At 42.3% G+C, this 12,679-nt stretch overlaps 2 protein-coding genes across 2 annotated transcripts in view; one reads left to right on the forward strand and one right to left on the reverse strand.

Moving 5' to 3' along the window:
- Nucleotides 1–4,359: 4,359 nt before the first annotated feature.
- T265_04534 (hypothetical protein) lies at nt 4,360–7,677 on the forward strand (the record flags this gene model as incomplete). The annotated part of the gene is made up of 2 exons (XM_009169298.1): nt 4,360–6,414; nt 6,901–7,677. The coding sequence occupies 2 exons, from the start codon at nt 4,360–4,362 to the stop codon at nt 7,675–7,677; spliced, it is 2,832 nt and encodes a 943-aa protein (XP_009167562.1).
- A 2,169-nt stretch (nt 7,678–9,846) lies between these two features.
- The window catches only part of T265_04535 (hypothetical protein), a gene marked incomplete at both ends in the record, with an annotated part of 35,076 nt that continues 32,243 nt past the window's right edge, over nt 9,847–12,679 (reverse strand). The window contains 4 exons of the mRNA XM_009169299.1: nt 9,847–10,619; nt 11,764–11,847; nt 12,231–12,396; nt 12,487–12,656. Of these exons, the coding sequence (XP_009167563.1) occupies nt 9,847–10,619; nt 11,764–11,847; nt 12,231–12,396; nt 12,487–12,656 (1,193 nt within the window). The remainder of the gene's footprint in view (nt 10,620–11,763; nt 11,848–12,230; nt 12,397–12,486; nt 12,657–12,679) is intronic.

Raw genomic sequence — 12,679 nt, forward strand, 5'->3', positions numbered from 1 at the left:
CAAATTCTGGAATGGCAGTCAACAGTCACATCTTCTAAAGTACATGCTAGAAGCCGACAGTGTAGGAAAGAAAAAGTCGAGATCTATTGCACGCCCCAATAACCACTAAAAATGGGGCAAAATCCTGTCTTGAAGAACAAGAATGTCACGAGCAGAAAAAATGTTCTGGCCCCAACATTGTGTCCTTGAAGTGAAACTGTGCCAGCCAAATTACAAAGTGGGAAAATTAGCGCATCGAAACTTTTCCAGAGGAATGCTTATGTTATCTGTGATGAAAGCAAGTGAGGAGTGAAAACGCATTGAACAGTCACGTGGCTTCCCCAAGGAATGTGGCAATGAAGTGTATTGGAGGGGGCTTAAGACGTTGGTTCTACGGCGATATCTTTGTACATAGACTAGTAGTCGAAACTCCGATGACGCCTTATGTAGTGCAATCCTTACATTATCTTAGGAATAGCGAGAGTCAAGTTCCTTGTCACGATTTTTGACGTAAACCCTGGGGATAGGGGAGTTGCAAGGGAGGAGTACGGATGAGTTAAATGTAAGATTTATTCGTCATTAATACATAGTGGGAGATTTCCCGGTAAGCGACCCACGCTCAAGAGAAGTTAAGTGCTAACATTTAAATGAATGTGTTGAGCAGTCACAAAGTGTGAGGAGAAAGTTCAAGTTAGGATGACTGACGATGGATGGTGCATAGAAGGCACAAGGAAATCCAACATTCGTTGAGTTCACATGACACTAATTACAAAAGTGAACATTTACTATCGCCGTAAAAAATGACAGAATGTCAGTAACTATTCGGTACTCAGTACTTGTTATTTCACATTATAGTGTGAATTCCAGATTGAGGGTTTTCACTCCTACCTACATGTTAGGGCTCACAAGCTGGTTTTGTCTTCATATACACTTTCTACGTTCTATTAACTTGTGTGGACACTGACCACAGCTTAGTAATACAAGTGGACTCCGGACCATGGTATCTTTCCGGAAACTGGCCTATTTGCCAAGCAGTTAAAGAAACTGTCTTTGAATTTGCAATGGTTTGCAATAGTCGCCTCTGTCGGTGAGACTGTCTCAAAGAGTGTACTGGAAATTTATTAGACTGTGGAGAAGATGAAAACAATAAGGTGTGTGTAGGCAGACGTGCAAGCAAAAACCTTGAATCAGATAGACTTTGTTCAACTGGCAACTGTGTTCGGCATGAAGATTAGTTCTGGCGCAAAACAAATTTTAGGTCAAAACTAATAGGGCGAACTTCCGTGGTGTTGAGAAGGTCATCGCTGCTGAATAAAAAATCGGAAAGACATTTGTCAGAAGTTTTCTGGGTGCATTCAGGAATAGTTTTCGGAGGAGCGTTTTAAGCATACAGTTTGACGGAATTGTTCGATGAACGAGCTTACAAACTGCTTACCGGAAAAGCAGTGACAAACTTGGGCGAATCAACTTCAACCATAATTGAAGAAAGTACAAGCTCCCTCGACATGATTTCTCTCTCGGAAGCCTATACGAATGCGAACGTTTGTGCAATGACCTTGAACTTCGTAGGCGGATGCCGAAGTTTGTTCTGGAAACTTCTGTGCTTGAACTGCGTTTGCCCCGTCCACAACGCAGCATTTGATCGAGCATTTTGATTACTAGTCATCATACAAAACACTTACTCTTTCCAACCCAGTTTGTCTATTTTCACAGTTTTATGCGTAAGCTCCACATTTGAATTCAGCTGAGCACCTAAAGCTACGACAATACATATATTCACGATACTCGGTGTTCTGAACCCATTCGCTCTTAGGGGTCCCACTACACGAAGTTCATACGGTTACTAACCTCAGTAAACTGCTGGTTCTGCTAAAAATAAAACTTCAAGATAGGTATTTGCCGTCATTTGACTCACATTTCTTGTGATTTTGCCCATCGTTTGGATTCTGAATAACATCTGACAACGATTATGCTACTGTTAGTAGTACAATCATTTCGTGATTTGGATACTGATGCATGATTTCAAAATTAGAGTTCACCGACAAGCTTATCAGTGCGGTTGTCGCCGTTGCCTAGTTGGTTCCGAGACTGCCTCAGGGCATGATGTTTATGGCTAAAGGTTTACTTTGGACATATTTCGGGTAACCAAAATGTTCAGTCAAATATTGTGACATTGGTGATGTAACGCGCGCGGTTCAAATAACACCATTAAGTTCAATACGAGATAATCGATTCTGGGGAAGAGTAATGTTGCGTTGAAAGAACAGTATTAGGTTGGACCACCTTGGTATAAACGCCTCACAAAGTTCTCAATCCCCCTACCATGGCTGCTTTAGTGGGATGATATCACATTATGTCTTCGCAATAGATCGCATTCCTTGAACAGTTTAGTAAACCAATTTGATTGTTTGCAACTAGTTTAAAAACCATTTTTCCGAAGTAGAAAGGACAAAACTGGGAAGAAAATATTCATGTGTGTGTGGTAGGTACAACGGGGGTGCGTATTCTGAAGGCATATTTGTCATACCAGAAGATGAAGTTGACCTATCAATTAATAATGAACAAGCATCTCCAGAGACACCAGTCACAGCTGTAAATGGATCACGATCTTGCATGATATAAACAACTCGCCAGTAAGACTACTTTGTCACCGTATGGAAGGTGTTTAGGAATTAGGTGAATTTTTTTTATTTTTGGAGTACACTCGATTTTGGATCGTAGTATGATGTTTGCAAAGTTGTACGCATGGTTCCTCAGACTTTTAGTTGAAAAGCTAAGCCATTTTAATGTGTCCATCCACCTAAAGCACAATTATAACGACATCTTGGTCGAATATGTACGAAAGAAGTAAATAAAAGACCTCACCGAAATTCATTTTGATTTGAACGACAGATTCTAGTTGAAGAAATGCTCGACACGTTGGTAAGGGTAGAACCCTGAACAAAAGTGCACCAATAGAATGTGCCGAATTGTGTGCTGCGTATTCGTTGCAGAACATTAGAAAGAAGATTTTCACTCAATACTCGTTTAAGCCCCATTGTCAATACCAGGGCAGTTGTGAACTCAATAGTCGCTGAATGTCTTGATTAGGTAAGAAGGCCGGCTGAGTAAGTTTTTAGGATTTAGCTACTCATTCAACTCGGAATTAGGCAACACGGTTGATACGTTTTGATCAGTTTTTCTATCTTTCTGGCCGTCTTAGTTGAACCCATCCAGTGACTGATCAGATGTGCCCGCAAAGGTTAAGCAAACCAAAGTTACAGCGGTGCATTCACTCACACTGTATAGTTTCCGTTTTTATCGGCAGTCACTTAGCCCATGCCTGCATTTCACCGATTCAGTCATGTTTCTTCAAAACTAACTAACCTATTGATGGTCTACGGTAACTGCATAAAAGTCTGCCTCCTGCTAAAACTTGTTCTAAAACTTGTTCAAAGTAACTGCTTATTACAGCCTATGAGTTTTGTCATGAGGCTTACTTTCATGAGACGCCCACGACAACAGCATTACGAAGTTAGGTCTTTACATGTTGGATTTTAGTAACGCTCACAGAAGAACACAAATGCACTCTCAAAGGATCGGTATTTATTAGCCAAAAATCAGCCACTCAGATTCCGGTATACATCGACTTTTGATTTTGGTCGGAACTCGCGTTTCCATTCTTTTCATCAACATCTCTGTCCTTTATTTTCTCTTTCTGGCGGATGGATAATTTACCATATTTTTCACTGATTTGTCTCCTATCACGGTTTATTCGACACGGTAATATGGAAAAACACAACCAGGATATGAAGTGCATCCCCGCCATTATCACTGATAGCAACACAGATGTAAAAAATGTGAGACTTCACTTTTCACAGACATCTATTTATTTTGATAAAGCTCCAAAACGACAAGTAATAGCTAACGCACATAGCCTCACTGGTGCTCTGCAGATACCGACAAAGGTGTAAGTGTGATCACAATTCTTATTTGAGAAATGAACTCCCTACAAGGCTCGCCGTGGAAAGTGAGCTCTTCATCATGGGTAAACTTAGGGGTGCTGTACGGAAGATAAAGATAGAGCCAAACGAATACGAAACGTCACTGAAGTCATTAGGTCATTCATCACCATCCTTATGCAATTTGCTTCAATTTGTCCTTTGAATTCACAAATAACCGTGTCCAGTGTCTACATTAACCGCATTCGCTTCAATCCACGAGGCGTTTTGGAGCTTTCAGTCTTGCTTAGGAAAATCAAGTGATGCTACGGACACTACAAATGACTACTGCCTGCTCTCTGCTATTGATTAATGGGCTAACCTACCATGAGTCTATTGATCGCTACAGGGATCAATCAATATCTTTGAACACAGCCGAACCTCGGATAGCCAGTGTACAATGGAGACCCACTCTCAAGTTTTAGGCCAACATCATGAAGGCATAATTTTTACACAGCAGCTGTATGACATTTTTGCGGACAATTCTAAGGGGACAACTGTTTTCAAGCGGTTCTTCAAAGCTCTTCAATATGCTGCAGTTGGTTTCCGAAGGCAATCCGCACTAGTGACCGCATACTACTACGATGTTTTGAATTGGAAAACAAAGGCAGATATCCGTTTCACGTTGCTCGTTGTTATGGGTTTACTTATGTTACACATTGCTGAGTATGGGCTTGCTTCCTCTATACCATCAGCTTTTCCTTTTGAATCCGTTGGTGTTCTCGTAGTGAGCACTTTCCTCATTCACTTACTGACATTCCGCAAACTCACGCACGCAACCTACACAAATATTTCAATGCTGATAGCACTGGGAACAATGTGGATTAATTGCTGGGCCAGATGTCACTTGGCCAGGAGGAGCACGCGAATGTATTTACCGACCTTTTTATTGATTTTCATCACTGTCCTGTTCCTTCCCATCCCGTTTGACTCTGGACTCATCATCATTGTGGGACAGTTTGTCACTTTACTCCTTCTTCGGGAGCACGAAAGTGAACAGGTGAAAAAGATCGCTGAGCAAAGAAATCATACTAAGAACCATAATCCTCTGGTTGATACTTTTCGACTTTCCGGTACACCGAACACAGCACTGAAGTCAAGTAGCCTAATGCTAGGTCAAGAAATTTTGCTTTGTGGTTTGATTTATTCAGTTGCTGTCTACGTAGCTATGTGGAACCACCTGCGACGACGTATTGTTTTTAATCGTCTGGCTACGAACGTTCGGATGCGCAAAGCCATGACTAAAGCACTGGATGATAAAGTACGATGGATCCAGGCAATAATGCCGTCTCAGGTTACCGCGGAATTCTATCAGTTATACAAGCAGTATTCTGATAATGATTCCCATATGTGGGTTTACAACAAGGCATTGGATAACGTGACGATTCTATTCGCCGACATGGTTGGGTTTACTAAAATGAGTTCGAACAAAACGGCCACTCAACTAGTCATGCTGCTGAATGACCTATTTAGCCGCTTTGATGAACTATGTCAGCTAACCCACTGTGAGAAAATCGGAACGTTGGGCGATTGTTATTATTGTGTGGCCGGCTGTCCAGAACCACGAGCTGATCACGCCGAATCGTGTGTAGAAATGGGGTTAGGGATGTGTCGTATAATCAAAGTATTTAATTGTGATCATTCTGAACAGGTGAACATGCGAGTAGGAATTCATACTGGCAGGGTAAACGCCGCAATTATCGGGAAACAACGTTTCCGATATGACGTCTATTCTTACGATGTGAGCATAGCCAACGCAATGGAGTCCAGTGGCCGACCTGGAAGAGTACACATTTCGGAGGAAACCTTTGAACGAGTGAAGCACGTTTATAATGTCAGTTGTGGGGAAGACTTGTATGTTAAGAAAGAGGAAATGTTGGGAATTGCCGGTATGGCTTTAACGGAAAGGGCGATGAAGACCTATTTTGTGGATCCACGATCATCTTTAATTCGGCGTCGACATGAAAAGTTTGGCAAGAAAGCTAATGTTCTATCAAAGGCTTCCTGGATTGCACAAATGGACGACGATTTTGACAAATCATCATCATCAGTGGAAGATGACGGTTGTGAAGTTGAGCGGGACAGTACACTAAAGAATTCGAAACAACCATTTCGAACGCCTTTGTCTAAATGTCATGAAAAGAACAAGGATGATCTCGAACATCTTGAACGGCAAATCGAGTTGATACATGATCTACAAACTGACCCGGAGCGCCAAATAGCCTTTTTCCGTGTTCCACCTTTGCATCCATATCGTTTTCAATTTTTGAATGCAGAAATTGAATGGCATTACCGCCACCATAGCAGGGAAATTCGTGCTCCAACGTACATCGACGCTAAGAAGGCGTCTTCTATTGCTGATGCCTGTGTCCTGGCAATTGCGAATGCAATCGTCTTGACAGTGTGTGCAGTTATACAGATAGTCTGTTTACAAATCGACGTGGTGGACTTAATGGTATATACCTCCGTGTTTGTAACAGTTATATCTTTGTTTTTCGCCCTTCTGTTGTCTGCAACCTTTTACCAGGACCAACTGAAACCAGGCTTACTAAAAGCTATTCACCGTTTTCTTAGTAGGTTATTCGTCCAAGAAGTCATCCTTTCTATTCTCTGTCTGAGTCCGACGCTTTGCTTTTTGAACCTCCGCCATTCATTGGGTGATCGAGTGTTGTTTTCGGAATATACTTATATTGCCGTACATTTGGCTGGAGTCTGTTTAATGGTTCACTGCTTACCTGTATCCTCTGCCTATCTGGGTCGCACAGTGTCATGTTTAATCACTTTGTTTATTACGGAATTCGTCCGCTTGCGTGAAACAGCCAAGGAAGTGTGTGTGCTGAAAAGCGAGGATCTAGGACAAAATTCATGGCGGTCAGTGAAGCATTTATTACTCTTCGAAATGTTATTCTCTTTTGTGCTGATAACTCGAATCGCCCGCGAGAATGAACGAATAAGTCGCCTCTGTTTTTATGTAACGCGCGAAATGTCTATTGCGAGTGATCTAAGTCAAATCGCTGAGCAGGATGCGCAAAAATTGCTTTTTAATATTATACCGGAATACATATACCGAGAACTCAAATGCGCGGGACAAGGAGATCTAAGTACTGGTTCTTTTAGTTACGCGGTTTCACTACAAAATGTTGGTGTGAGCTTTGCGTGCATTGCAAACTTCTTTTCCAGCTACTACCGTGAGGACTACAAAGGTGGAGAGGCTTCACTGAAGCTACTGAACGGCATCATATGCACTTTTGATGGGCTGCTTGAACGGCCAGAGTTGAAGGATGTCGAAAAAATCAAAACAATCAATGACTGCTATATGGTCGCAGCCGGGTTGAATTATCAAGCAATTAAGAAGAATGAGAACAAACACAGTCATCTGATAAGTTTAATGCATTACTGCCACTTACTCAAAGAGAGCTTGGATGAATTCAATGATAAATATATCATAGGAACGGAAAATTTCGTAGTCAAAATTGGCTATAACTTCGGTCCAGTCACTGCTGGGATCATCGGGACGACCAAACCATTTTACGACATCTGGGGTGACACGGTCAATGTGGCTAGCCGGATGTATTCAACTGGCCTGCCTGGCGAAATTCAAGTTCCAGAAACAGTTATTCCTGTGCTGGATTATTACTTCGACTTTCACTATCGCGGTGACATATTTGTGAAAGGTAAGGGAGATATGCGTACGTACGTCTGCAAAAAGAAACTATGAAGCTGTTTAGTTAAAAACTGTACCCGTTTGTTTATACAAATGTGTTTATTGGTTCACTAAAATATACCTGTGGTCTCGGCTTCCTCTCACCGGTTGTAACGACATCCGGATTTGAGAACACTCTTGTCAGTGAATCTAATCAGCTGACTACAAATCAACTCGCAAACGATCTCTGACAACCGCCACCCCGGGAGAACCTTGAACAGTGGTGGAAATCGTTGGCAACCAGACGATGCCACACACAGTGAACTCTTCATTTCGTGAGGTCAGCGGGTTAAATGTGACCGTACCGTACCGAATGAACATACTAGACAGAAGTGAAGTCTGTAATGAGGAAAGTCATGGGCTTGGTCAGTCTGTCTTACGGAGCTTAATTCCTAGAAGTGTCTTCAGGTCTCGACTTACTTCAAAATTCTTTACCCCAGACCCTAGCACATTTCAGTTCCAGTTATATTCACCCCTTTCCAAAACCATTCCGACCACACGTAAACATGCAAACCCATAGGGAAGAAGTAGTGTATATAAAATAGAAGGGATTTGGAGAATCCTTAACATGTATAGTCAGATTACATGTAGTATGAACAAAAGACGCTTGAAGAAGGCATTGGGCCCTTTGAGGATGGTGACCAACCACCAAAATCACCCTCGTAGCTGATTAAAACACAAGAGAATATATCCAGCACCTCCACAACGAAAGTCACCAGCCGTCAAACTTTCACCGGAAGTCACACGGATAAACAGGGACAGTTGGGTCCTACGGAAAACCCAGTGGAAGGAAATGCACTTCATCTGAAAAAGGCAGTTGTTAGTCTTCTGAACAGAACTTCAACTGTACTGACGACCTTAATCGTCATGTTCCAACCGCTTATCTCCTGGGCGTGCTACTCCTTGTTCGCCGATCACATCCGTGAAGGTACGAAGAGTTGACATTAAACGCCGTTACTCAGTTTTGATCCCCAAATAATCTCTGTATCCACCCACCTACCTGGCGCGAGAAATTTCTCTCCTTTAAAATATGACAGCGATGCTAGAAAAAGTATTATTCTGTTGTAATGATACAGGTTACATTGACAGTGGCATTCTTAGTTGCCAAATGGCGGCGATCTATACGGTGAACTAGTAATACCAGGCTATTTTTAATGAGTTCCACAGTTTCCTAATGACAATTTTTGCCTTTCTGGTTACTTTCTGCTGATCAGAACCGGATTTCAGACTGGAAACAACCCAGTGCACTTCTGTATAAGAGATGTTGTGAACTGTCCGAAGTAGCTTAAAATAACTTTCCAGTTACGTGAATTCTGACTTTATTTTTTACTAACGTAGCAGTCCAGTTGGGCTTTGGAGGGCATCATTCTCTGAAGTTGCAACGAAGAGACGTGAAAAACTAACCTTCCGACTATTGTGCACTTACAATGTCTCTGCCGTTCAAATCCAGCACAAAGATCTAGGATATTGCCAGATAGCTCACTCATTCAATAGTGATTTCGAAATACGTGTGGTTGTGTTAGGAGTTTACATCGGAAACACTCGACACTGAATCGGACATCTCAGTGACTAAATTCTACGATTTTCTGATTTCACCGGGTCGCTTTCAGGTCACATTCGTTTGTGGGACAAAGTTGGCTAAAAACAGCTAGCTACCACTGGATAGGTGACTTGGCATATGGCCACTGAAACCTGTCAGATGTATTCTATGAGTTAATTTTCCCCACATAATGGCTTGCTTCCATTGATTATAGACAACCGTCATGTGAGGGATTATTGACTGTAACCAGTCCCTATGCGGAATACACCTGACGTTTTCGGCTAGTGCGCCGTGATCGTATGCAATCAGCAGTTCTGAATCAGGTAGAAAAATTGCTACCTGAACCCAGTCCCTTTTATGCTATAAGATTAAAGAGAGGAAGAAGTGATGGGTAGTAGTAGTACAATGCTTTCATCTTTACTGGTGCGTCATCAGCTTAAAAAACTTTAGCTGTACAGACAAAATCTGCGCCATTCCGGTCGGAAGGGATGAAAATTCCAAGTTACCCAATCGAACCAAGTGATCCAGCTCGTTGAAAAGGCCAAAGCCTGGTGTATGTACAGGAAGAAATCACAACTGTGATTTTCGTGGCTGCTCATTTGGGGCTATCACAGAGGCTTGTCTCTATCAGAACTTTCGCTGAGTCATCTTCGATTTTGTTTCATAGAGTAATCGATTGCCACGTCCGTATAGTTACAGTCATCGTTCACTTGATCATCTATGTAGGAACTGTACATTGCGACTGGGCGTTGCAGCGTCACGGGTTGTATCACTTGCTGTTCAGGGAGTGCAAAAAGGTTTGAATTAGATGAAATTGTCACGGGTATTGACGAGTAGTTGGGCCCTGTCATGTGGGGGCGGGCAGTTGGACATGAGAAAGGGAATACTGGGTAGTCCGGACCCATTTGTTGAGGTCTAGGCGCCTCGGCCATATTCAAGTCTGTACAGTGATTCTGTGGCCTTTGGTTTTGAAAGTCCATGGGATAAGTTTGCTCGGTGTGCCTTGTGGCATTCTGAGTTAAAGCCCTCATGTAAAGGAGGTAGTAATTCTTGTACTGCTCATAAAACCACTGTGTTTGTGTGGGTTCGTTTTGCACTTGTGAACAAGGTGGAGGTTGGCTGGGTGGTCTTAACTTGTGAATGGGTGGAGGTACCGTGAATGCGGATGGGACATTTGGAACTGGACGTAATGCCAACGGAACCCAGGAAGAGTAGTCAGCTTCTCGGATGTATGTTGAAAACGGCTGTTTGACTTCCTTGGCTCCACCTACGTTTCCTTCTTCCTGGCAGTATATGAACGGTGGTGTGGCCGAACTGTAGGTAGCATGTGATTTTGGACCGGTCATCTCTGTGCCTCGCCTATCGCGAGTTCCACCAAGGCGATGTTTTTGCTTATCATCATTTTCCACTTTGGATTCTGCATAATGGGGGAGAAAACAGAATGATCAATAGAGAAAACTGCTTGCGGCGGGGTTTTGTCTCTTTATCTACTAACTAATAACTATTATGACTTTTGGTCCCATGTAAACTCATATACGGTGCATCCATATATTCGAAAAAGTTCTTTTTTTCTCTGGTTTGATCACTCAGATCATTGACTCCCGTCCATTCAACCAATGATTGCAGAGTAAGCCATTCGGTGGCTCAGCCAGTTGAGGTACGCCTCAAACCGTTGCTGGAGATCATCTAGGGCGTTATTCGATTCACTGTTCAATGGACCAGGTAGGTAAGGTGAGACACTACAGTCATCTCGAGCAAAACCCGTCCTACTGTGAAAAGCTGAAGAGACCAACCTGAAGAAATCGACCCAACTTGGTCTCTTATGGTAATCGTTGGAAGTGTCTTGCGAGAACCAACGTTAAATGGTCTATTCTGAGGGTCAGACAAGTTAATTACATCTAGAATAAGCGAAGAGCTAGTATAAATTGGCACTTTCTGAAGTGTCAAATTGCTTGTCATGAATATGGCTACTCTGAAACAAATCTGACATCCCTCGTGATACAAATACTGTGTTAAAAAGAAATCTGCAAGGACTCAAATTAGCTTTCAAACCCTAGAATGACCGGTCAGCTTGGAATTTTTCGTAATGATAAAGGAACAGTACTTGAATAGTTCTGTGACGACTTCGGAGAGTGTGAATGACAATGATGATGACGATGATATGGTACCTCTAGAAGAAGTTTCTATCCATGATTCTAATCTGAGGCACTCAAGTCGCTCACCGTTAAATCAGCGAATGACTTGGTCTGCCAGAATTAGTTCTGAATGACTTTGACACCCACATAAATGATTCCTAAAGTTGACCTGTTGAGGGGCACCGGACGTTTTGTAGATAGCATAATCTGGCTCCCAGTTTTCACCTAGAGTTGTTCTGCAAAATCGGCATTGCATTCATGATCTCACAGTTGTTTGGATACAACCTTGTGCATGTTTGCAGGGAGCGGTTCCAAATTATTTATATAATGTGTTGGCTGGTTATATGGCTGATGCAAGTTCTGACTCCCGTTCCGTCCACCTTATCCTAAATTTAAAACAGAGGTGCCAGTGCAACGTCAACTTACTCTGATGAGTGCGGAGATGTGTCTTCATGGAACTCTCTTGAGCGTAACCTTTCGCACAAACTGGACAGGTAAACGGCTTTTTACCTGTTAAAAGAAACAGAAATATAGCGATAAAAAGATAAAGAGTATTTTCCACCCACTTCGAGTGTTTGGACAACCAAACAATGCCAACAAAGGGTATTCAAACGAACGTCATTTTGACTTACTGGTGTAAACTACTTAAGCCTGCATTTTACAAGTACCTACAATTATATTGTAAATCAGCAGTCACAATATTGTTTCGATATGTGCTCGCCATTTCCGTTTGCTGAAAAGGAACTTAGATTCCTCTTCTTAACCCCTGCGTTCTCTTCGTGGCCAGGTCTCATTGTTGTGAACTGTGTATATATTTTATTTATAATCTTACCTACTAGATGCCGTAAAGTAGTGTGGTTGTAAATGAAATACGAACGCCAAGCTTTTCTTACCGGTATGGGTGACTTGGTGAGATTTCAAGTTTCGTTCTGTAGCGAACCCACGTTCACATAAGGTGCACCGAAATGGCCATTCACCAGTGTGTGTGTACTCGTGTTTTCTGAGATCGCCCGGAGTGACAAATGCCTTGGGACACTGACTACACTGATGGCGCCGCGTCTAAAATAGGGACAAAAAGTCAATGTTTATATAGCGGTATAACTGATCTGCTATAGTAAGCTTTGAGGAATAAAGTAGAAATCAACTCACATTTGTATGAGTATACTTATGAAATATAAGGTTTGAACCTGCAGCAAATCGTCGCCCGCATATTCGGCATACGTAGGGCCGTTGTCCAGTATGAGTTCGTTCGTGTGTATTGACGCCACTTCTTGTGGAAAAACCTTTTGAGCAGTAGCGGCATTCAAACGGACGTTCACCTGAAAACCACATACATTGTACG

Source organism: Opisthorchis viverrini (genome assembly GCF_000715545.1).
Source record: "Opisthorchis viverrini unplaced genomic scaffold opera_v5_75, whole genome shotgun sequence".
Lineage (NCBI taxonomy): Eukaryota > Metazoa > Platyhelminthes > Trematoda > Opisthorchiida > Opisthorchiidae > Opisthorchis > Opisthorchis viverrini.